Source organism: Tachypleus tridentatus, chromosome 1 (assembly GCF_004210375.1).
Source record: "Tachypleus tridentatus isolate NWPU-2018 chromosome 1, ASM421037v1, whole genome shotgun sequence".
NCBI lineage: Eukaryota > Metazoa > Arthropoda > Merostomata > Xiphosura > Limulidae > Tachypleus > Tachypleus tridentatus.
In genome coordinates this window covers 100570461-100595202 of record NC_134825.1, presented here as the reverse complement: position 1 = coordinate 100595202, position 24742 = coordinate 100570461, and the positions used below count along the sequence as shown (strand labels likewise).

At 30.3% G+C, this 24742-nt stretch overlaps 1 protein-coding gene across 3 annotated transcripts in view; it reads right to left on the bottom strand.

Moving 5' to 3' along the window:
• LOC143256935 (guanine nucleotide-binding protein G(I)/G(S)/G(T) subunit beta-1-like) overlaps nucleotides 1–24298 on the bottom strand; it is a 35925-nt gene extending 11627 nt beyond the window's left edge. The window contains exons 1-6 of one of the 3 annotated variants that reach the window (XM_076514829.1): nucleotides 23927–24298; nucleotides 17293–17368; nucleotides 11712–11857; nucleotides 8785–8848; nucleotides 5249–5478; nucleotides 1137–1266 (exon numbers count right to left, since the gene is read on the bottom strand). In XM_076514829.1, coding sequence (XP_076370944.1) covers nucleotides 1137–1266; nucleotides 5249–5478; nucleotides 8785–8848; nucleotides 11712–11857; nucleotides 17293–17349 — 627 coding nt within the window. In that variant the 5' untranslated portion in view covers nucleotides 17350–17368; nucleotides 23927–24298. Of the gene's footprint in view, nucleotides 1–1136; nucleotides 1267–5248; nucleotides 5479–8784; nucleotides 8849–11711; nucleotides 11858–17292; nucleotides 17369–23352; nucleotides 23505–23926 lie in introns of those variants that run through there. The other 2 variants (XM_076514833.1, XM_076514842.1) reach the window with 2 other exon arrangements.
• Nucleotides 24299–24742: the final 444 nt, after the last annotated feature.

Below are 24742 nucleotides of genomic sequence, written 5' to 3'. Positions count from 1 at the left end.
ATTACTACTGTGTCAAACTGACAAGTGAAGACTGGATTCTATTGCATAGAGGTAGTCAGCTGTACTAGGAGTGCATGTTGCACTCCTACTAGTGTTGCAATGATGCATGTTACAATGCAGATATACCATATGGAGATTAGTGAGAGTATAAAGACCAGTTCCAGGTAAACATTAAATGCATATATATGGCAATAAAAATGAAAGAAAATTGTTTCGTGAGAGGGGTTAAGTTATCGAATCAGAATTAATTGTTATTCATAGTTTTAATGTGAGACTGATCATATCTAATGACCCACTGTAACATTCAGGTGCAAATTATACATTTTGACCTATTGAACAGATAAAATGATAAGTAAAGATTATGTACCAAATGTGAATGCTAATCAATCTATAGTTGAAAAATATAAAAAAATCTATTTATGAAAGTAACTAAGGCTATTTGTCACCCCTAATTTTAAATTGCTGATCAGAAAAAGTGGGCAGCAAGTTAGTAATATCACATCAGTCACCATCCTACCACTACATCCACACTACCATCACTCTGTAATGTTCTCACAGTTTAAAGTACAAGGAAGTTTGTACAGTATCATATGAATTTGAACTTCTATCACCAGTTGCAAAATCAACAGTAATAAACCACACCCAGTCCATTTCAAACTACCATATTTTATATTCTGTAACTCATTTAATCATATTAAGGATTAGCATTATGGTAAATATAGAAGCTTTAGTGCTCAGTGCTTAAACCAAGCTTTATGAACCACAAGATTGCCAACAATGAGCACATTTTAATGTTAAAAATTAAGTAAAATGAAAAAAAACTGAATAAGATATTAAACTAATTAAAACAAGTGAAACATGATCAAAGAATCATACACAATTCATTCCACCTGGTACATAACTATCAAATTTTGTCTGCATGATTTTGAAATTTCAGGGCATAATTCCAGCAAGTATGTTTAAAGTTTTAAATATTTAATACTTACAGCACAATAAGGACCTTTATTATATGTAAAATGAACTTCAACTCTTGCCACCCACAAGTTAAATAATATTATAAAAACAAATAGCAGTTTAGTGTATCATTATCTTAACTCCTCAATAGTTTATATGTTCAGAATAGGCTTACACATTACCTTTGCTGATGCATCACATGCTCCAGAGATGAATGTTCTCATGTCTGGAGAGAGAGAGAGGGACATGACATCACCAGAATGACCAGTGAATGATGTGCAGAGCTGACCAATTTCAATGTCCCACAAAGCACTAGAAATAGATATTATAAACTGTAGTCATTGCTTAAAAACAAAGGTTTTATTTTGTCACACTAGTAATTACACATCAGAAGACAAATTCAACTTTCATGAATTTGTTTGCCAGTTACATATATAAAGGACTTAACAACAATTTTTATTTACTTAACATACATATATCAAAATTATCAATGAAAGTTGCATCCATTTTTTTTGAAAAGTTAATGTGCTTTGCAAACTTTGTGCAAAAATTTAGCATTAAATGCCTTAATGTTTTCTTAGAAATCTATATTTGTTCAAAAACAATTATGCACTTGATTCCATATGAGATATAAATATTTCTTTAAAACAAACTTTGTATCAAAGTACCATAATTTCTTTTAGCAGCAAAATCTTAGTATATTTTCAAAATCTGATATACCCAAAGATAAATTTTCATCAGCTTGACTTGTCAGTGAAATAGTAGAAAGATGCATACATAAGTACAGTTCAATAAAAACCACAACAGAACAAATATTATAAACACATAATTTCTTAATAATATGTAACAGCAATCTACCACATAGTAAATACAAGGGTGGTTGATCTTACAAAAAGCATAAATAAAACTCTTCACTTTTAAATTTTTAAGTGCATCAATATGTCAATGAAACAAAACCAGTCTACGAGATGTATAAAATGTAAGCTAATTAATAGTCATATGAATACAATAATCAGGTTCAATGACAGCTCCAGTAATAAAATTCTCACAAGTGGGGTTTTAAGAATAAGATTTTTCTTATTGTATTTTAATTTTCTATTTTACATTTAATATTACCCTTTTTATTTTTAGAGCATTTTTAAGTAAAGAGTTGTATCTGATGTTATTAATCAAACTTACAATGGTAAAATGATTATAATTAGATATGTACATAACTAATTATTTTAGATAACTGGAGAGTACAATTTTAATTTGAATAATTGGTTATTATTAATGATAAAGTTTGCTGTTTTGTTTCAGAGATGATGCTAATAATCACTATAATAGTAGTGTGGAGCTTTACAAAATGAGGCTTGTGTGTGAATTGTGTGATCTGGACAAGTTGTTGTTTAAACATCTGATAACTGGGGGAGTATGTAGTACACTTTAGCTGAAGCAGTTGTTTTATATGATTATTATATTATTTGATTTCACAATGAAATAATTACTACTTTAAACTAAATACACTATCATTAATTTGATCAATGAGTATTGTTCATATATTTCCACTGTCATACCATTAACAAGCTACATGTGCCAATTTCCTCATGATACAGCAACTATTACATATACCATGTGATGTATATCTAATGATATACAAAATATATACTAGATATCACTATACAAACACTGTTCTTAAATGATATCACTACTTAACTGGTTTTAATGATTACAACTTTATCATCTTATATTTGAGGAGCAAAAAGTTCAGCTTTTACTTTTTACGTAAAGTGAATACTGACACATTAGAAGGCCTGTATATAAATGTGTAGGTTAATTGTACATGTTTAAAATTTTTAAATGTTTCTAAAGAAGTGCTTCAACATGATCAAAATAAAACATAAAAATACATATAAATTTCCATATCTAAATTTGTAAACAGTATGATATACAGTACCTACGTTTTGCTGCAATACTGTATTAACCAAAGGCTACATTAATGTCAATAGTTTTACATTTCTAGAACTTAAATTTTATAAAGCAAAAAGCTGAACAACTTATCTGTGATTTGCACATCACAGGGAACTGAACCCTGAAAGTCACTAAGCTTACTGTTCGTGAAAAAAGCGAACATTTAATTTGCTATACAACACAGTGATCACAAATATTTTTGTTACTCCAGTCAAAGATACACAGTCTCCATTACATATTTTTAGAATTATTTTAGTGCATTTTGTACTACTTCAAGAATACCTGCTTCTGACTGTCCACCTGTATCTCAGAACGGCTGGTATGTGTACATTGACACTTTTACTGATAAGGAGAGAACAATGTTTCAACCTTCCTAGGTCAACTCAGGAAGGTTAAGAATAAGGTTAAGAATTTTCTTAACTTGAGAATGAACTAAGAAGGTCAAAAGTTTCTTTCCTTATCAGTAAAAGTGTTAATACCCATACCAGCCATTCCAAGATACATTTTTATTTCAAGTGGGTTTCTTGTAATCAAAGAAAGACTGTTCATCTGCTTAGCTATATGCATACTGCTGATATAAGACACATACAAATATTTGAAATGTATTTCTATTTTTACCAGTTGTGTATTATTTATACAATTCTTTTAAAGTCTCAGTCTTAACATCAAGTTTTTATTCTCTGACCCATACTTCATAGTCAAAGTTGAAGTAAAAATAGACTAAGAAAAAAAAAGTCTCAAGCATGAAGATACAGCTTTTTATAGGATCACTGGCCAGAAGAACACAATTTGTATGTTTTCTGTCTAACATCTTTAGCAAACAATAAATTTTCCAAACTAAAGTACTCATACAATTTGGATATTACTGGAACCAAAAAAGGTTTCTCACATTTTTCCCAAAAAATACTTACCAATTTATAAACTTTTATCATTATAATGAAAAGGTTTATCCTTTTGTACAAAGTTCTGTTATTTTTAATACATTTTTATAAACACATAATATACATTATATAAATATAAAATTCAAGTTAAATGACAAAACATCAGGCTAGCTTTCAAGATATAGGCTTTAACATGTCTTACAGTTTTAATAGAAAGCCTGGCCTATCTCTATCTGATTAGCCAAAAATGTCAATTTATACAATGCTTATCTTTGTGTACTACTAAATGAAATGAGACAAATAGTAAATACATTGTACTAAACTTGGAACAATTACCTTAAAGTTAATTTGGATAGAGAATAAATAAAACAAATGTGTACTTTTGTAATTCCTTGTCACATTTCTTTTTTGCATACAAGTTTATTCTATTTATTAAACCTTGCTACAGTTTTAGTTATACCTAGTACCTTAACTTTATCAGGGCTGGTTATCTCTCACTTTTTATGTGGGCACCTGACAAATTAAGTTTCAAAAATTCTGTCTCACCTCCTTCTTCAAATCACCTACAAAATAAAACTGTACATGAAATACTTAGATTTATAATTTCATTTTGATATAACTTTTATTAGCATTTCTGTTGAATAAAGTAATAAAACAAAAACACACAGAAACTGTTAACCATAATACTTATTTTTGCTTTAATGTATTTCTGAGTAGAAGTATTATCAAACATTTATTTGTAGTTAAAACTCATTCACGTATAAGACACAGCTGTATATCTGTGGTCTTTGTACATTTCTTGCTTATTCTAGCTAGAGTAGTTATAAAACAGTGTATTTTTCATAGTGATTGTGAGGACAGTCAGATTGATGGAAGGTATATAGAATTAGGGGAGAGAAATTAACAGATAAAAAATATTGTTTTACTGGGAAAAAATTTGTATTTATTCAATTTTCAGAAAGAAGAAAGGCATTTTTAATCTTAACATGAAAATAATTTTGCCTTTGGAGCAGTCAGCACTTAAGTAAAAATACTTCATAAAATATTGTTTCCTTATTTTCTCCATAAAAGATTTGTAATGTTTACTGAAAGCTTGCAAAATTTCATGAAGATACATAAAATAAATTAAAAGTTATAGTATGGATACCCTAAAGGTCAATTTAGGGTGATGAACTCAGTCAAACTGACCAAGCTCATAGTGAGAGACTTAACTGATTAAGAGTTCTGGGATAACAAAGAATCAGTCTTGAGATACATTGTTATTTTGAGGGGGTTTCTTGTTATCACAAAAGAATAAATCTGTCACTGTGAAAAAATTCTTGCTTTGACAAGTTTATTTTGTCATTTTTAACAATTCTTGATTCAATGAATGTAAACATATTACTGATTAATTATATTTCACCAGAAATTTTCATTAGTCAAAGTTTTAGTACTTCCCGTAGGAATTATAACTTAAAACCTACCAGGTCATATCACCAGAACTTGTGACTATCTGGTTATCATCAATAAAGCGACAACAGGACAAATAACCTGTGTGTCCAGGTAGCTCCCGACTGACTCTTACATTTCCTTCTCGTGTCTTTAAGCTGTAAATAGAGCAGATGTTGTCTAAACCTGCACAGGCAACAAAACTGCCTGATGGAGCATATGCACAGGTCATGACCCAGCTAGAGTGAAGAGGAATAGCATGGACCTTGGAACAAAAACTTGTATTAATTCCATTATAGATAAAAGCTTCAAAAGAAATAAACCAGACTTTTAAAGAAAAATTAAGTTGCATATACATTTTTTTAGAGAATATTAATACTGACAGAGTTAAATAACTTAAAACAAAATAAAAAAAGGAAGAACTGCATTAAAAACAGGAAATCCAAACCTCTCACTAATTATATTAGTTTGGTATAACCAACCTATTACACTTAACTTCATAAAGATTGAAAAATGTAATAAAAAAGTGTGACATAATAATTAATTATATTTTAGAGACTATTAATGCTGATAGAGTTAAGTAAATAAAAACAAAATCAAAAGGAAGGACTGCATGCATTAAAAACAGCAAGTCCAAACCTCTGACTGATTATATTAGTTTGTTATAGCCAGTACAGCATTGGTCTGTGTGTGTATATATATATATATGACACACACACACACAAATTTCTTAAAAACTTCTTAAATTAAGATTAATGTTTTGTTAAATTACAATTAATGTTTACATAAGAATTACAAAGCTGAACCAAGTGGGAGTTGTCCCTGATTTTTGCCTTCTAGCATTGGAAAACTTTAGCTAAACTGCATAAAACATTAAAAACTGAATTAAGAGCATCTAGTTTTGGCTTTTAAAACATTCTACAATGATTTAATTTTTCTATAATAAAAATGCTCCCTCTACTTCAGAATGTCAATTTTTTTTTATTGTTGTTTGAAAAGTTCCATTTCATATATCTAATCAATTTCAAATTGATTACTTTTCATTGCTATATTTCTTCATAAATTTTATTTTTCTAATTGCAGTACTCATAACTTTTGGCTGTTAAGTCACACAAAACAATGGATAAACTAACAAATATTCATTGATGACCTAAAATCCTTCATAAATGAATCAGGAATCATGTTGGGTTAAGTAACAATATTTTTGTCAACAACATTCTTCAGCAAAAACAATTTATATTTCATAAATATACTGCATTTTCAGAAAATTTTAAGCTCTTTAGTTTATGTGCATTAAATGAAAATGATAACATTAAAAATAATATTTAATAGTGACTTGACTTATCAGAATATTTTACCCTCATTATCACACCATCTAAAACCTAATAAGGCTTACTTAATATCATAAGGAAATTACTGTAACTTGAAAAAAAAAAAAGCATGCAAACACTTTAAGGGATAAAAAGAACATCTACAGAAATAAGTATGTTGTTTTTATCCTAATTTTTACACACTTCACACCTAATTCAATTGTTCTTACCTATAGGAGTTACATCTAATAACTTTCTTATGAAACCATAAGTTATATCTCATACTTTATTCACCTTATAATTAGTTCTATTTAATGATGTTAAAACTTTACATGTAGTCATCTTCAAAACTGCTTTTCATTAGTTGCTGATGTCAAAATTCTAAGTCTATAGTTTCATACAAATTAGGAACACAAATTACCAACAATGACAAACTAGAATATAAAATAAGAACCTAATGTCCTCATTCATCTTTCTATTTTTTGAAATGGTCTATTATATATTCTTACTATAGTACATGTAATGTGAATAACCAATAAACAGCTTAGAATGACCCCTTGGTGGTTTTATCAGCCATTTGAAACTGTGAAAAGGCTATCAAGTTCTATCGAACCAAGATTTCATGAAGGTAGGTTGTGTTTTTAGGCTGTTCAAAGTTTCATACTTTTTTTAAATCCAAGTGCATTTTAGCTACTAAGCTTAATAAATTATAGTGGAATTCTATGGTATCAGTATAGTCATTTATGATTTTTTAGTTATTCAACTGTATGTATAAAAACCTAAAAAAATCTTTGTTTGATGTCCTCCATGTGCAAAATTTTAAAAGGCTTAGCAATCTATGTGTAGCAGCAACAGAGTTCAAATGTTGTAGTGAACAGACATAATTGTTTACTTCACTTCTAGATTTATTGTTCTGTATTTTAAGAAAACTAAGTTTAATAATTTATTTTTATATGGTCATTATCTATATATATAATGTATAATAACTGAAATGTGCCTGTATATTACAAAATACTAGTCAATTAAAACACAGCCAAGACATAGAAGATTAAAGGTCAATTCTGTATTACTGGATATGTAACGAGTGCACATGTACCATGTCAATGCAAGTTATGCAATGTTAGCTGGGCACAACAGGGAAGTCAATATAATATATATATATATATATATATATATATATATAAATACATAGCGTTATATGGCTCAAGCTACTTTGACTAAACATTTTTATTTTCTTGTTATAATATACAATAATTTTAGCACAAAAAAGCAAAATTTACATTTATTTCCTGTTTTTTATAATGGTTACAAGGTTGATAAGTGACAGACCCTATATAATTAAAGTACAGAAAATAACACAAAATATAAAGTCTTAGTGAAAACAAATATTTGAAATGTATTTAGGAGGTTTCAGAGATTACCCAAATAATATTTGAAATTTTTGGAACATACAAGAACAGGCTAAGATCTTTGAATTGATTTTTTCTTGAAAAAAAGATTGAGGTATTTAAGGCCATCAAAGGAATTGACAGAGTTAATGCATCTTCTTCTTTTATACTTAAATTCTGGCATAGTAGGAGTGATCTACAGCTAAAATAGTTTTATTTTTTTAAACAGAGTGGGTTAGAATGGGTTATGTTTGGATGTAGTATATTTAAGGGAGTTTAAAATAAAAGGGCCTGATAAATATTTCAATGAAAAGGGTTGGCTTTAACTGTAATTTTTTAAAATTTAAAACATTTAGTTTAGAGGATGAGATAACATAATGGACCAACAGGTATCATGTTATCCTTAAGTTTTGTATGTTAACAGTAATCTATAATAAATCTTTAGAGAGAAAACAAGTGTCATGTGAGAAACAAGACATGGTTTATTATATTATCAGGGGATGAGAATAAAATAACCAATGAACTTAGCTTGCAGAAAAATCATATAAGCTAGGTAAGTGCATTATTTGCAAGAGAGACTCTTTGGAGTAGTGGAGATATGGAAATTTTAAAAATTTTCTTGCATTTGTCTTTGAAAATTACAATAAACAAATTTTACAAAATGACAATATATCAGTGATAAAACATTTTATATTTATTGACTAAAAATAAGAGTTGAAATAGAGTTAGATATATTAGTTTTATTCCACTTTTTAAATCTTATAAGCAGGTGTGTATCTGACATTCTAAAAGGAGCTCAGTAGAACAAAAAGGGTTAAAGATGGGTTTTGTTTTAAAGATTTTATCAAATCCCAAGTTTTTTAAAAACATTACCTTATTTGTTGTGAAAGCATCCCATATAATTAATTTTTCATCTTGAGAAGCAGAAACAAGGTAACTGAAAAAAAAAAAAAAGACAATTTATTTTTCAGCATTACAGTAGCACTATCAAATCCGTAAGCACTCAAAATCATTATGTTCAACTGAATTTTAATACTATATTCCAACTACACAAATCTACAATTAAAATCATGCAAATGGAATCTTAAAATATAACTGGATATTATAAGAAGCAGATTAACTGAACAAGTGGTCTGGTAAAAATTTCCACATTTTATTGACTAACAACTTTTATGAATTACATTTCACACTTAACTCTTTCTACATAGATATCCTTTACTGTGCATGTCATAAGGTTTTAATGGCTTACATTCAAAATATTATTAAACTATTTTTTTTACATTTCACCAATTAGCATAGTAAAAAGAACATGGCTAATAATCGATATTTTAATAGTATACAAGTTTTACCTTTTAATTTTATATGATAATATTTTTAAAAATCTTGAATTTCTCCTTGTGTGAGAAATATGACATTTACTCTAGGCATCCCATCTTCTGTATTTTATTTACCACTCCTTTAATACGTATGAAATTTAATGTAAATTACTCACTATAGAATTATCATTGTTAAGACAAACCATATTTTCTAGTCTTCAATTCTGTTTGTTTACAAAGCCATCAAATAGAAAATCAGACCCTCTTGTGATCTCCACCTGTCACATCTTCTATTTCAAGATTTATTAGTTCTCTGTTTAATTTTATGTTATGTATAAAGAATAGAAAACCAAAAAAAATGATGTATTATATTACATTATCAGTTCCTGTATTAGTACAAGTGTTGTTTCCCTGAAAAAATAACAACTTGCCTGAATAAATTTGTAATGACTCGTCTCGGTTATAAAGCCAGAAAAATTGTAATACTTAGGGGAAATTGACCACTTTTGCATATTATTCTATATTCTTTGGTGCATTATTTAATTAAATAAACATTATTTAATGCATAACTACCATTATTATAAATTGCAGTTTTCATGTAACACAATCCATGAGCTATGAAAAAAACAACTGTAGAAGCATTTCACTCTTAGCCACATGCAAGTTGGTAATATACACAAATACCTAGATGCTAATGTACATGTGTTTGAACTACCAACACATAAGATGCAGTCTGCAGTTACGTTCTTTGGGAAATAGATATAAATTTTACAACCCTTGAAAGCTGTCATGCCTTGAGATCTACAACATAAATTTAGTTAATTGACACAAGTGTATATAACCATTAGAAAAAAGTCAGTTTACACTATACTGTACTAATGGTTAATTTGAAATTTACATGTAGTTTTCTTCACGGTGTACATGTACTTCTGCTATTAGTACTTTTGTCTACTTGATCAACTATAGCACAGTAGTTTCTTACCTAACTATACTATAGTTAAAAAGACAGTTATATTGTATTTAGGTCTTAGATGCAAAAATTATGCACAAGAAAAATAAGACTATTCTAATAACTTTCTACAAGGAGTTAAAAGGTATGTATATAATTCCATTTGTTTATCATACACATTTCACTGCACTGTATGTTGATGATAATATAGTTAGTGACATGACAAATAAAATATAAACATTTACCTTAATCAAAAACTTTTGTTACTCATTTATGAGGTTCTAGAGATAAAAATAAAAAGTGAAAACTAAGATTAAAAACAGTCTTTTTTTTGTACTTCATGTAAAATTCACCTTGCAAATGAATTCACAATCTGAGTGCAAATAACTACATAAAATAAATTATCAGAAATAATAAAAATGAAAAAAGAGAGTAAAAATTATATTTTTAAGTGCCACAGAGTTAATTAGATAAAATTATTTGGTTCAGTAGTATCATTAGTATAAAAAAGTAGGGTTAAATTTTATTGAAAAAAAAACAAACCAAAACTTGCATACCATATTTCCTGTTTTCATGTATATTCTTTATATACTATTATGAAAGTAACTAAAATCTAAAAATTAGAAACTTTTAGGTCAGATAAGAGTGTATTAGATAAGATAACAATATTTACAAAGTACACTCATCAGCAACTTGCAAATAGTATGTGTATTATATGATTCAAAAGTGTAATATTTGCCAAGTGGTTTACAACTTAGCTGGGCAAAAATATTAGTTAGACAGTTCAAAGAGAAATAAAACAATACAATTTCAGTAAAAACAGATGTATACTGTTACAACTCTTTAGAGAAAATAACTGATATAACATTTTACTGAAAAAAATTGAAGTTTATAGGAGGTTTAATAGATTACAAAATGAAATATGATAATTTTCTCATGAAGTATTTTTAATATTAACATGAAAACCATTTTTCACTCAGAGAAGTCAACACTTTTATTTCATGTATTCAGTTTGAAATTTTCAGTGAAAATACTTCATTAAAAATTGATTGTCTCAAAATAACTTTTAATGCTTACTGAAAGCTTATATAATTCCATGAAGATACACTAAACTTGTTATAAATTATAGTATGAAAACTTTAAAAGTCAATTTTTAGGTTGAATCAACCATGCCCATAACAAGAGAATTAACATTTTTATAATTATTCACCTTTAGTACATACATTCTGATCATATTCTGCAAATGTGTACAAACATTCAGCTTCTGTCTTGAATTAAGTTTATAAAAATGGATATAAAGGTTAGATCACTCTAGCTTGAATTTCTTCGTCTGTTGTATAGAAAAGTAGCTTTGAAAGGTTTAATGTGTTTTTCTCATCTTACTCTTCTGCATGTTACAATTTCGTTAGTGTTGGCAACAAAGATTTCATATTACTAACACCATTAGTGCAAGAATTGTTTTCAAACTAATTTTTGTTTAATTACAAAGTCCAACTAAGTAGCATACATTATACAATTATACAATAAAATCTCACCGTGAATCTGATCCCCAGTGCATGGCATATATTTTAACCAGATGACCCCGAAGGGTTCGCCTTGTTCGCATTTGTACTCTACCAATTGGTTCCATAGATGCAGTGGCCTGAGCCAATGTAGTATCACATACAGCTTTTCTTGCATCCTTCAGTAAGAATACAAAATGAAAAAGACCTACTTTAATATAAAAACCTCTACCTGCATGTCAAATATACTAACAGCATTTACTATAACTTATCTTATTCAATCTGGTAACTGCAGAGTCTTATTTATTGCATTTCCTGCATATATCAATATCTTTACTAGAGGATTCCATTTAAAAAAAAACATTAGTTACAAGTTAGAATCTCATGCAAATCAAAAGCACCATTGGTCAGAGTCTTCTGCACATTTCTCAATGTTTATAGTTTCACAGTTGCATTCAAATTTAGTTAAAAAACTGCATTATCAATTCATGTGAACAAAATTAACATCAAAGTGTAGTTTATAATTCAAATTTTATGTTATCTTAGTTTTAACTCAAATTTAAATCAAATAACAAAGTTTTCAATCTTCATTTTTTTTTTGTGTCATATGATGCATCTGCATTCTGAATTCTTTTCTTTCAATTTGCATAACTTCACCATTATAGGAAACACACTGTATGACGCAGCCCAGAAACAATCTATATATAATTCTGAAATCCAATCTACAGTTTCAATGTCACAACTTCTCCCTATTGTGAAAGATCAAAAAAATTTCCAAACCTACAACAAAAGCTCCATTTATCTGTATTTAACTTTCTAGGCAATTTTCAAAGCCAAGTGCTCTCTACATACATGGTTATAACTAGTAGGGAGAGCTTATTTTTAACTTCAATAATCAGTTTGAAAATGGCATCAATAGACATTAGACTTTTACAGGACTTATTTAGTTATATGTTGGTAGGAAAATTGATGCTCATAACATTTAACAATTTTTTTGCCTTAAAAAGCTTAGTTCTCTTTGGAAGTTCTACTTTGAGAGTTATGTAATACACTTGTTTTAAAATATGTTTTTGAAAGGTAAATAAAATGTTTTGTCAAAGAAATATTTACAGAAGTTTTGGATCAGGTAACTATGAATGCATGAGTTCAAAGTTTGACATACATGTACTTAAAAGTATGAAATTCTGCTAATATAATGTGCCACATTTTAGGCATGAATTTTTTTTTTCATACAAGTCAAGCAGTAAAAATATAAAATTAAAATCACACACACACACACACACACACACACACACACATATATGAATACTTACAATTAAACTTCTGAAGATAATGAAATTTAAGACATGGAGATATAATTCATTCAAAGAAGAAAATAAGGTACTGTTTATTTTATTTCGTAATTTTCAAAATTTCATATCCATTGGTATGATGATTTTGCAACGTTAGTATTAGGATAGAGAAAATAAGAGAAAAATAGAATCTTTAACTTAAAAAAAAAAGATTTTTATTTAGTAGTTTCTAGAGATAAAGCAAATCAAAAATGATACTGTAAGATGAAAAGTATTTTTATTCTTAATATAAAATCACTTTCTTTCAAGTTGACTTAGGGTAAATGCTTTGGAAGTTCACTGGCAAATTGTTATTATAGATACATTATTAAAACTTCTAATTTTTGGTGTATAAAAGACTTTTAATGTTTACTAAAAGTATACCAAATTTTATGAAGAAACATTCAGTAAATTCAGAATTCTAATATGTAAAGCAATAGGATTTTCAAGCTTGTGTTAACTGGTTAAACCACAATTGGAGAGTTAAAACTTTAATTCTACTATATTACTCCCTAAAAAACTGTTGCTTTGAAGTAACAAGTTAAAGTTTTTACTTTCCTACACTGAAAACACATTCTGATAGGTACTTGCCTACTCTCCCATAGCATATTTTCTTCAGTGATGCCCTCTATATGCAAAATGTTTTGCATGACATTACCCTTGAAATTCCTACCAATGCCATGATAAATGTGATTCACTGCATCTGCACATGTGAATTGTTATCTGACAATCTCCCACCAACAGGAGTGTAACACACCCTCTTGATGGACATTGCATCCTTTATTTGATTCCATCTATCTTTCATTTCAAAATTAGGCAGAAATTAAGCACTAACAGTGGGGATGAAGGATAGGAAATGTAATAAGAGGTAAATACCTATAAGAAATATATATTTAGTGTAGGAAAATATTACACTATTTAGTGTAGTGTAATAATTCTGATTTAGTATTTTACCTCCTCTCACATACTACCTAGAATACTATGTTCAAAAGGTGGAGGGACTGGTGAGAAGGATGTAAATAAGCATCCTTCAAAAGCATCCAATGAACACCTCATGGGAGAGGAAAACATATTGGAGAACACACCACTTCTGTATCAGGTGTACTCGTCACCCAATGGGGTTGCAAATGTCGTATAAATTGGTAGAAATTGTGAAGAGTACATCTCATAAATGAGAGAAAAATGGATATTCCCCTTTATGTAGAATGGCTAGGGCACAACAGACCATACTCACTAGGCCAACTCCAGTACAAAATCAGGCTGTAGGAAGTGACAAGCCAGTGAGAACATTTTACTTCAAATCCAATCAGCCTGGATCCACTCTGCCTATTGGGAGATGAAACACCAGCAGGGACTATATATGCTCCTACATATAATCATCCTCTGGATAGGACAGTACAGAAGCTCAAGTGTATGAATGACTAGCTACCTCACCAAAAGCTAGTCCAAAGATGCATCAAGACAGGTCCATGCAACATCAACCACCAAGGCCCACCACACAAAGGAGCATAAGGTAAAACATCATGACTGTGACAGAATGAGGAATCATGACTGAATATGTATGATGACTTATGTTGGTTAGTCCTGCTCCAATCCAAAACCACTTGTTATGAGCCAACATTCACATGATGGTGGGATGAGAGATCCTACCTTAAAGGGTAAAATACAAAATGATAGGTCTGCTCTTAACACCTGTGATTCACATGTAGAATCTATGAGATCTACACCAGCAAAACATTACTGTCCTATGCTCTACTGAATAGAATTGAACACATTCAGGAGGTGTCCTACATGCCTCACCATCCCAGCAGTTAGGAATTGGTAAGGGACAAGGAATCCTATAATTCACTAGAAGAAATTTGGGAATGCAGTGGGTAGTCCAGAGGAACAAATGCTGGAAACATTGCAATGAGTGACTACAAAATCCCTATCTTCAAAAACAAGTCACTCCTGATGTACTCATTCAAAGGGATGGCATGGATGAACAGCAATCTCTTTCTGCTTTACTCATGAAAGTCCATGGATTAGTACAATTTGGAATGAGCCTTGTATTAAAGCAAAATACTGTGAAGAAAACTTACTAGCTGTCTTGTGAAACACCATATTTCAACAGTGTGCATTACTGACCAAGGGTATATATTGAGATAAGTGGAATCAGCCTCCACTTGAAGCTAACTTCACTGTAACATCCCATAAAACCCTCACCGTGCCACCCCATGAAACATGATCCACACAAGCCCAACACCAACAATGTAAAGTGCACATAAAGTGTATATTTACTTTACATATGCAACATCATATCCTGAAGTCCAGAGCAACACAGCCTGTAGAATGAGCAGAACTGGGACTGTGCAAAATCAACCTCAGTGACCTAATGCAAAGAGGTGGTGACTGAGTTATGTAGCTGATAATAAATCTTTGAGGGATGTATGGTAGGTTGTACAGTGCAGAATTTTATGATGTATAGATAAGCATTCCTGGACAGGCAACACTGAGCAGGATCCGTGATATAATAAGGTCATACCTTTGTAGGAAAAAACCCAAAAGCAAACACACTAAGCCATAGTTAATTAAATGTGTCAAGAATGGGGAAAGGGAGAAGACAGTACCCAGCCACAGAAGTAAAAGCCACCAGATGAAGGGAATGGGAGTTGAACCTATGAAGAGTAATCCAAAACCAAAAGGACAAGCTGGAAAAGAGCTCTTGAGGAAGAAGACAGGAAGGAATATACAAGATTAATAAGCTGGTAAAACAAGCCTGTCAGGGTAGAGACAGAAAAACCAAGCTGTGAGGAAATTGTCCAGTGAAGAAACAGGCAGAAAGGGGGGGAACAACAGAAGAAAGCCATGCAGGCAATATAACAAGAGCAGAATCACAATATACAAATCTCTCTTGATCCTTCTGGGAATAGAGGTGGGAAATGGAGGAAAAAGAAATAGGTAGAAACAAAGAACTTCCTTTATAAACTACTGAAGTTTAGTTTGGGCAAGAATGATTAATCCAGATAAAGACCTCAGACCAATGACACACACTCAGGAGAGAAGGAGAAGGAAATAAATTATAATTGTCTAAAGATTGTGGGAATGAGAATATACTGACCCCTGTCTTATCAGCTTAGACAAAGATATCTGAAGAATGAAGACAAGTAAGGTACTTAGACAACACTGTGGTAAAAAACAGGAAAAGGGAATGGCAGGAAACTGGGGATAGTGAAAAAGGTAACATACCTAAAACCTCAAATCCAAGGTCCTTATACCTGAAGCCACTTTCACAACATTTGAAACAGCAGTTATAGTAGTTGACATCATGATATAAAACTCAGAACTTTGAACAAGTTGAGAATCCAAGAAAAAGGTTTGGAAAACAAATTCCAAACTAAAAAACAAACAAACAAAAAAGCAAAGTAAGCTAACTAGGTAATAAACTATAATGATGATGAACTGTAGAGCATGATAGTACTATTTCAGAAAAGAAAGTTCTGCAGAAATTTGCACACAAACATAGTACACATGAATGTAACAACTGCCTAATGGTAAGTGATGGTTAGGTGGAATTACACAACTACTGGTGGTGGATTGTCACATGATAATTTATACATGAAGATGCAGTGAATCACACTGATTGTGGGGTAAGAGGGAGTTAAGACTATAAGCATGTAAGAAAACTTTGCATATAGAGGACAGCACTGAACAAGAAATGTTATTGTTGAGAAGTGACATATCAAAAAAACATTTTAAAATCTGATCACTTCCTGACAAAGTCAATGCTGAGAAAATATCTGTATGTAATGATTCTTAAAAGTACAGAGAAAAGAGCTTTTCTATAAAATGTATAAATAGATGTATCAAAGCCAAAATGATTTTATTTAAAATCATTACAGAGCTGTCAAAGCATGCATTTACTTTACAGCAACATCAAAGAGCAACCACAATTGAAGTACCTATTACTGTCACAGTAATTTATTAAAATAATTACATTATATTACACACATTTCATTTTCACTTGTAATTTACTTCTCTTTCCCAAGTTATTTTTTCATGTCTAAATTATATAAATATAGTAACCATCCATTTCAAGCAAGAAGCATAAAATAAATCATGTTTCTGCAAACAATGTTTTGAAACTGTCTAAACTATAATTTCCATTCTCCTTTCATTTAATACAATTTTTCTTTGTTCATTTAACTGGTATTATAAAAATTCATTTTTAAAGATGTTAAACTGATGAAAATGAGTATCTTAAATAATGTCACAAGTACACAAAATGAAAACTTTTGACTTACATGAATTGTATTCTTTAGTGTTTCTGCTTCTTGTCTTAGACTTTCCAGCTCATTCATTCTTCTATTGTATCAAAAACTAAAATAAGATATCATTAATAGTTAGTCCTCTTTTCTATTCATAATACATATGTAAATGGACCTTCAAAGTAAATGACTTGATACATTTACATATAAACAAAACACACTTCCTTCAAGTGTTATATGAAAGGAATGGTTTCTAACCTAGAATTTGAGAAAAAAACAAATCCAAGATGGATAAAAAATGGAAATATTTAGGGAAATTTTAGTATTTTTTTACATTATTGTTCAGACATTATATCTAATTTTCAGGAATCTGAGTTACAAAAAAAAAATGAGGGTGGGTTGATAATCACTGTTTTGGAAGAACAGATGTGATCACATACAATGCATAAAATGGGCATTTTAATCTTTGAATTACAGATACACATGATATCAACACATATCTACCAAACAGTAATTACTGTCAAGATGACAATACATTAGCACCATATTACTTCCAGATACAGTTAAAACACAGATCATTCAGTACTCTGTAGAAAAATACAATATGCACAATAATAATACTTTGCAATAAACATCTCCCACAGTAAATTGTTAAAAGGCCTACTATTTTATTTATTTTATATTAATTCAATAGGCATGAAAGAAATCTCATTTAAAACTATGCAAATTTTAATTCAGTTTTATGGAAGTAATTTTAACATAGTTTATATCAATGGACCATTTAGTCCTTCAAAGATATCATTTAGTAGGAAAATGAAAATATATCCAGGTTTTGAAGGCATTTTTAATATGATGAATGATGGAAACAATAAGTGGATAAGTATGTGTGTAGCCAATCAGTTGGTTCAGCATTGCATGTATATTATATACATGTGGATATTTTTGCACCATCACCTAGTAACAAATGGAGTTGAGTAGCAGGGACCAAGAGTTATTTTTAACAACATGTAGATGAACATATTCTTGATAGTATCAATACACAATGCAAAACATACTTTATTTAAACACATATCTCAATTCTAATCAATCACAAAATTAGACGTAATAGCTCAAATTCATACAAAACCATACATTGTTCAGTGGAAATTAAAGGTGGGAAAAGATAACTAGTGTGAACAAGTATTAACCAAATATTATTCATTATTTGTTAGTTACCCCTTCATAAGCAAATTACATCAAACTGAAATAGCAGATTTTTTTTTGTCCCAAACTGTAGAACTTACTGATCCTTTGGCATACATTATTGTATTTTTCAAATAAGTATTTTGAATCCTTTTTAGAAACATGTTTTCTTCATATAGCCCTTTGTAAAAATTTGAAGTCACACTTAAACTTTTAGGAAACTATTAATTGCCCTTTTAAACTGGCTTCTAGTTCCTCTGATAAAAAACTCATTCCATAAGTCAATGACCCTTTTAGAAAAAACAAAACTGTATTAAATGAAACTTAGTTTTTCTTTTCCAAAACTTGAACTTGTGCCCTCTCATTTTACTATCAGTAAAATTAAAGCTATAATATTTACTTATAGGTAATCAAACAATCAAAATTAGTGTTTCAAATCAATGTTGTTTTCAATTTTTCTAACAATAATTTAATTGTAATTATGATTAAATTGGCTATTACAAAAATAATCAAAATTAGGACTACTCTTTTCAATTATTCAAAATAATCAAAAAGTTACCACCAAATTTATTTGTCCTATCTTTATTGTGGAAAAGCTACTAGGGTTTTTGCCACTATTACTAAATTTTTAACTGCTATCTTGAGTCCCCAACCCTACAGTAATTTTTTTTGCTTATACATCAAATGTAATTGATAAATACTATCACTGATTAATCACTCAGCAAATATCAGTAATTGTGTAGCTCTATTGAGAATACAATAAAAGGCCTTAATCTTATCCATCCCTTGGAGATAACCTCTCACCCAATCCCTGTAAGACAGCCCTTCCAATGATCCAAAACACATCACATTATTGTTACATGTGCTTTAAAACTATGTATATCAAGTTCCTGAACATCAGTAACTTTGAATTCTGATGGCCATATACTTATTTATAGATCATGTCATAAAAACAGCTTCAGGTTTACTCAAGTTTTGTTTGTTTATAAGATTGTAGATTATAAGTAATTGATCAGTAATTTATAATTAAAATTACAGAACATTTCTTACACAGAATTAGACCTGTTAATAAAATATCCTTGTTTATAACAATTTAAAAATTCTATAATTTCATGCTCCTAAAGGCTACAGTAACTGGTAAAGATACAGATGTTACTATGACAGTGATATTACATTATTATGTCATGCAAATGCTAAGTTTTCATTCTGTCTTTACATAACATTACATTCAATAACATCTGCTACTGAGTATAGCTTTTACTAAATAAACTAACATTATTTTTCATTTTGATGTGATCCTTGGATTTAATCATAATGAAACACACTAAGACTATTCATACTAGAACATGTTAGTTCTTCCCTATTATCATAGTAATTAAGATTTCAATTTCAAGTTTCAAAATAATACAAAAAATATTTATCCAATTTTGTCAACCTGTGCATGTTTATAACCACTTTCAGGTTTTATTCTTTTCTGACCCCAACATCCTCATTGTTTGATAAACACAACTTTCCCAGTACATTGCTCAGATATCTGATACATTATACATTATTAAACAAGCATTATTTAATATTAGATAAATATGGTGCAATCACTTAATCACTGGGCTCAGTTTGTTTCTACAAAGATTCTTAGATAACAAACAGCACCAAATTCTTGAAAACTTTTTACCTGTGCCAAATTACTGGAATTATAGATTGCTATTTATATTTTGCTTTAAACTGCTGCTCCATAAACCTTATGTTTGATGACCAACACGAGATATGGAAGTCATCAACATAGAAACCATTTGCAACATCAGGAGTAAGTTATGTAGTGACAGCATTAACCTTAATATTGAAAAGTGTAACAATCAAGACACAATCCTAAGGGACTCCAAGTTCCCAAGTAAAAGAATGGGAAAGAGTAAAACCCACACTGAATTGTCTTTCCAGTAAAATATTCTGAATAAAAATGGGTAAATGGCCATACAACCCATATGAATGGGGGTCCTGCAAAATGCTGTGTATCTCCACAGTGTCATAACACTTCTTTATGTCAAAGAACATGAAAGAAGATGTTCTATCTTGAAGAAAGCTTTTCTGATCGAGGTTTTAAGTCATATTGGGTGGTCCATGGTGGAATTCTGTCAACAAAACCAATACAAAGTGCGCTAGAGGAGGTTACTTGATTTGAGGAATCAAATAAGACAAGTATTAACCATCCTCTCCAGGACTTTACAAAGATAGCTATTCAAAGCAATTGGATGATAATTAGAAAGAATCTAAGGACCCTTCTCAGTCTTAGAGAAAGAGAGGATAGTATCCTGGCACTAAGTTTCAGTAGAAACATTCTCCTGCCTTTATTGGTTAAAATCACAACCAAGAAGATTAGTGCAAAAGAGCCTGAAGAGAGATGGCACACTTTTTAATAGTGAACATTATCAGGTTTGACCAATGAACTGCTAGACTAATGAAATGCGAGCTCGAGTTCCAGTGTAAATAGGTGATTATAGTTGTAAAGATGATAAGTCCAAAAAAAAAAGAGACAATCACTCTGCCTGATACTTGATGTCAAAGAAAGCAGGGGAAAAGATAGTAGTGCTGGAAAGATAAGAAAAGTTCTCACTAAAAGCACTGGTGATGCTCTGTACATTAGCTACTTCCTGGCCATTGGAGAGCAAGACAGAAAGAGGATGGGAAGAATACCTACCACTGACCTTCAAATTATGTCTCAGAGGATCTTGGAACTAGTGTTAGAAGAGATGCTAGTTGTCAAATTAATTCAAGACTACCTTTAGCTCTGGCATCTGACCTGCCAAGCATGATCCTCATGAGCCACTAAAGTTTTGAGGAGGAAAAAGATTCAGAAAAACTACGTGATAAGGAAGCTAATGCATCTGGAAGGAACATACATGGAACCAGCTAATCTAATTCTGACTGAGAAAATCCATTATCATGGACCAAGGATAGTGGATTGGAATACCAAAAAAAAAAAAAAGTAAGTTGGTGTTGGAATAAAGTGATTAAAGTATCCAGATGAGGAGTACCTCATTAAATGCATAGCCACCTCAAAACCTGAGAGTTAAGAAACCACTCCACAGGATAAACTTGGTCAGGTCTTAAAAATGATCTGTCGTAAGTTAAAAAGTACCCAGAACATGACAAACAAGGAGACTGATTTGCAGTGTATGGGCCCAATAAAGGAAATCCAATATCTGACCACAAAGATAACAGTAATGGATGCCCCAATAGTTACTGAAATAGGCCACAATGGTAGAATTGTGAGAATGGAGTAGAGCTTATTGATGCTATAACACTGGAAGAAAATGAACCAAAGCACACTGTACTACCATAAAACCTAAGGTGTTGAAGTGGTAAGATGTTACAATAAAAGGCCATTGCTCAGAAGGCTCTTACTGATGGACCTACACTCCACAACCGTGGACAGAACATATGTAATTCAATGCAACTCCAGAAGTGATGGGGGAGACATCATTGTGTTTTCCTCATTAAACTGCCAATACAAATAGTCTCTAAAAGAAAATCCATATGTATCAGACTCAAAGGAATATGGGGTTTCATGGAAGCCAAAGTACTCAATAAAGATTAAACCTATTACACAGAAACCGAGAAAGCAGTGAATGCATGGATAATTGAAAGCACTAATGATTACAATAGTGGGTAGGTAAAAAAGGAAACTTTATCAAGTGTAGAATCAAACAAACACAAGCTACTTATATTAGCAGATGATACATGTGGTGAAAAGATTATAGTTTAAGATGAGCTGACAAGACCCACTTGTCCATGCAGAGTTGTAACAGAGAATTACAATTATTTATCCTAAAGAGCCTCAGGCTTGCAACAGTTTACATCTATTTTCATTTAATTTTATTGGTTTATTGCTCTTGATCCACATATAATTTCTAAACTTAAGTAACAAGCTAAACATCATCTTGCAAATACGTAGCTAAGTTACAGTATTGAATTACATACAATGTACAACCTTCTCACATTTGTACCACCACAGAAATTTAATTTGTTCTCCTTCTTATATAATCTAATAATTTTTAAATTCTAGCTACTTTTACATCACTAAATAAAAAATATACATTAAAAACAAGAAATTTACTACTTATAGTTTTTAATATTTCTCAAATAATAAATAAAAATTAACTCCTCTCGTACTCTTCTAATCTCATGACTACCACATCTGAAGGCATACCACAGCATTTGGAAAATGAATTGCCTAGCTTACAAATAGCTTCTATCCTGCCAATTATTAAATTCATATCTTCAAGTCCCACTATTTTTACCATAAAACACAAAAGTACATATAAATACTAATTATAATTTTAAGCACTTTCAATCATAACCCTCCCTTTCTTAGGAGAGCATTATATAGGTCCTAAACTGACCTTTCATACAACCACTCCAGCCCAGAAAATATCCTACTTCTTTTAACCCTTTCCAAAAAAAAAAAAAAAAAACTTTAAATGAGACTTAATCAAATATCTGTGAAAAGAAACACTGGCTTATAATTAATACTCCTTCAGACATAACCCTAAATCCTATTTGCTTTTTCAATAATGCACTGACTGAAACTGCATAGCTTAAGATACTGATTAATGAAAGCAAAGTGTATTTAGTGATATAATGATTATAAGTCAACAGAGTAATTCTTTTTCTACTCAGATCACTAGCTAGGCCTAACTCAGAATATTATGTACCATTTTCATCACCTCATCTAAGACACTGACTTATTCAAAGGAAATGGTTCACAGGAGAACTACTAAAATTATTTCCAAGTGAAATAGTTATCTTACACTGATGAGTTAAAATATTTTATTCTTTCTTGACAAAATAAAGGAAAAAGTGATATTAATTAAATTTTACTAATTCATCTAGGGAATCACTAGGATAAAGACCACTAACCTCTACTGGGAGTCTGTTTTTATTTCTTGGTTTTTAATTTTATTCATAGTCCCAGTGAAGATAACTGATGCAAATATAACTTTAATAAGAAATCATAGAAATGTATTTTATGTTAGCTACAAAACATGGCATTAGCTAAAAGATGTACTGGAAATTATGAGCACATTAATCTTCAACCTATTTTACACAACCAATGCTTTGTGTAATAATTAACATACACATTTGCACCAAAGAAAACTGCAGACTTTTACTGTTAATTATTACTATAAATTACAACCTGCTGCAGATTATAATTTCAAATCTATTTTAACTGGTTCGTAACGGTATTCTTATATTTAGGTGTAAACTAAGTAATACAAAAGCACTGCTAGTGGCAGTAACAAGTGTTACTATCACTAATTTAATTCTCTGTTGCTAGTGTTACCTTTTCTAAACTTAAAAACAAAAGTCAACATTATACAAATCACAAGTTTTGTTTAAAAACAAATTACACTGCTATTAATATTGTCAAAGTATTATTGCACTTCGAAACTGGTGTAATAATTATTAGAAAGTAAAATGATATACTGCACACCTGAATACTAAATAAGCTACAAAGTGAGGGTTCCGTTTTTCCTATTTTGGTAATTTCCTCTGGTCGATAATATTTCTAACGTTAAGCTTAACTATAAAATCCGCCTTACATGTGGTATAATCCAATAGTAAGACTGATAGCAGCACACTCCGAGGCAAATATGAGTTCAGTAAAGTGTGAAGCATGGAAAAGTTTAAATTTTACCAATTTGGGTAAAACACAAGTTAAACGTTAAAAACGGCAAAATAGCACTATTAATGACGTTGAACTATTTAATGTAAACATATTCATTATTATTATTATTATCATTACGCCTAAATTAACTCGACGAGAAAAACTACTATAAATAATTAAAAATAAAAAAAGTTTCGAAAACTATTTTTGCGACACCAAGCGGCAGCTACAGGAATACCAAATTGTTTGTATGTAGTAGCCCCTTTGATCATGCATGGATTCCCAAACTTTTCACACCTGCGGAGCTTCACATCAGAAAATGAAAAACATTCCGGAGCCTTAATAAAAAAAATACACTAAAAATAGAAATAATCGGTCACTAGCACTAGATGAAGTTTACTTCTAGCTTTTAGAATATAAATTTATTAAAAATATCAATATTTAAAGAAAAAAATTATTTCTACTTACTTGTTCAAAAATTTTTGCTTGCAAAATTTATATCAGTAAAAGTACAGTGTACTTATTTATTTATTAGTAGCTCAAATGGGCTTGCTTTTGTTCACAAAGCAATTCAATATTTGGAGTTATGGCTGTTACCTGTACGTGCAAGTCATCTTTAATATTTAGCCTGTTTCCAAATTT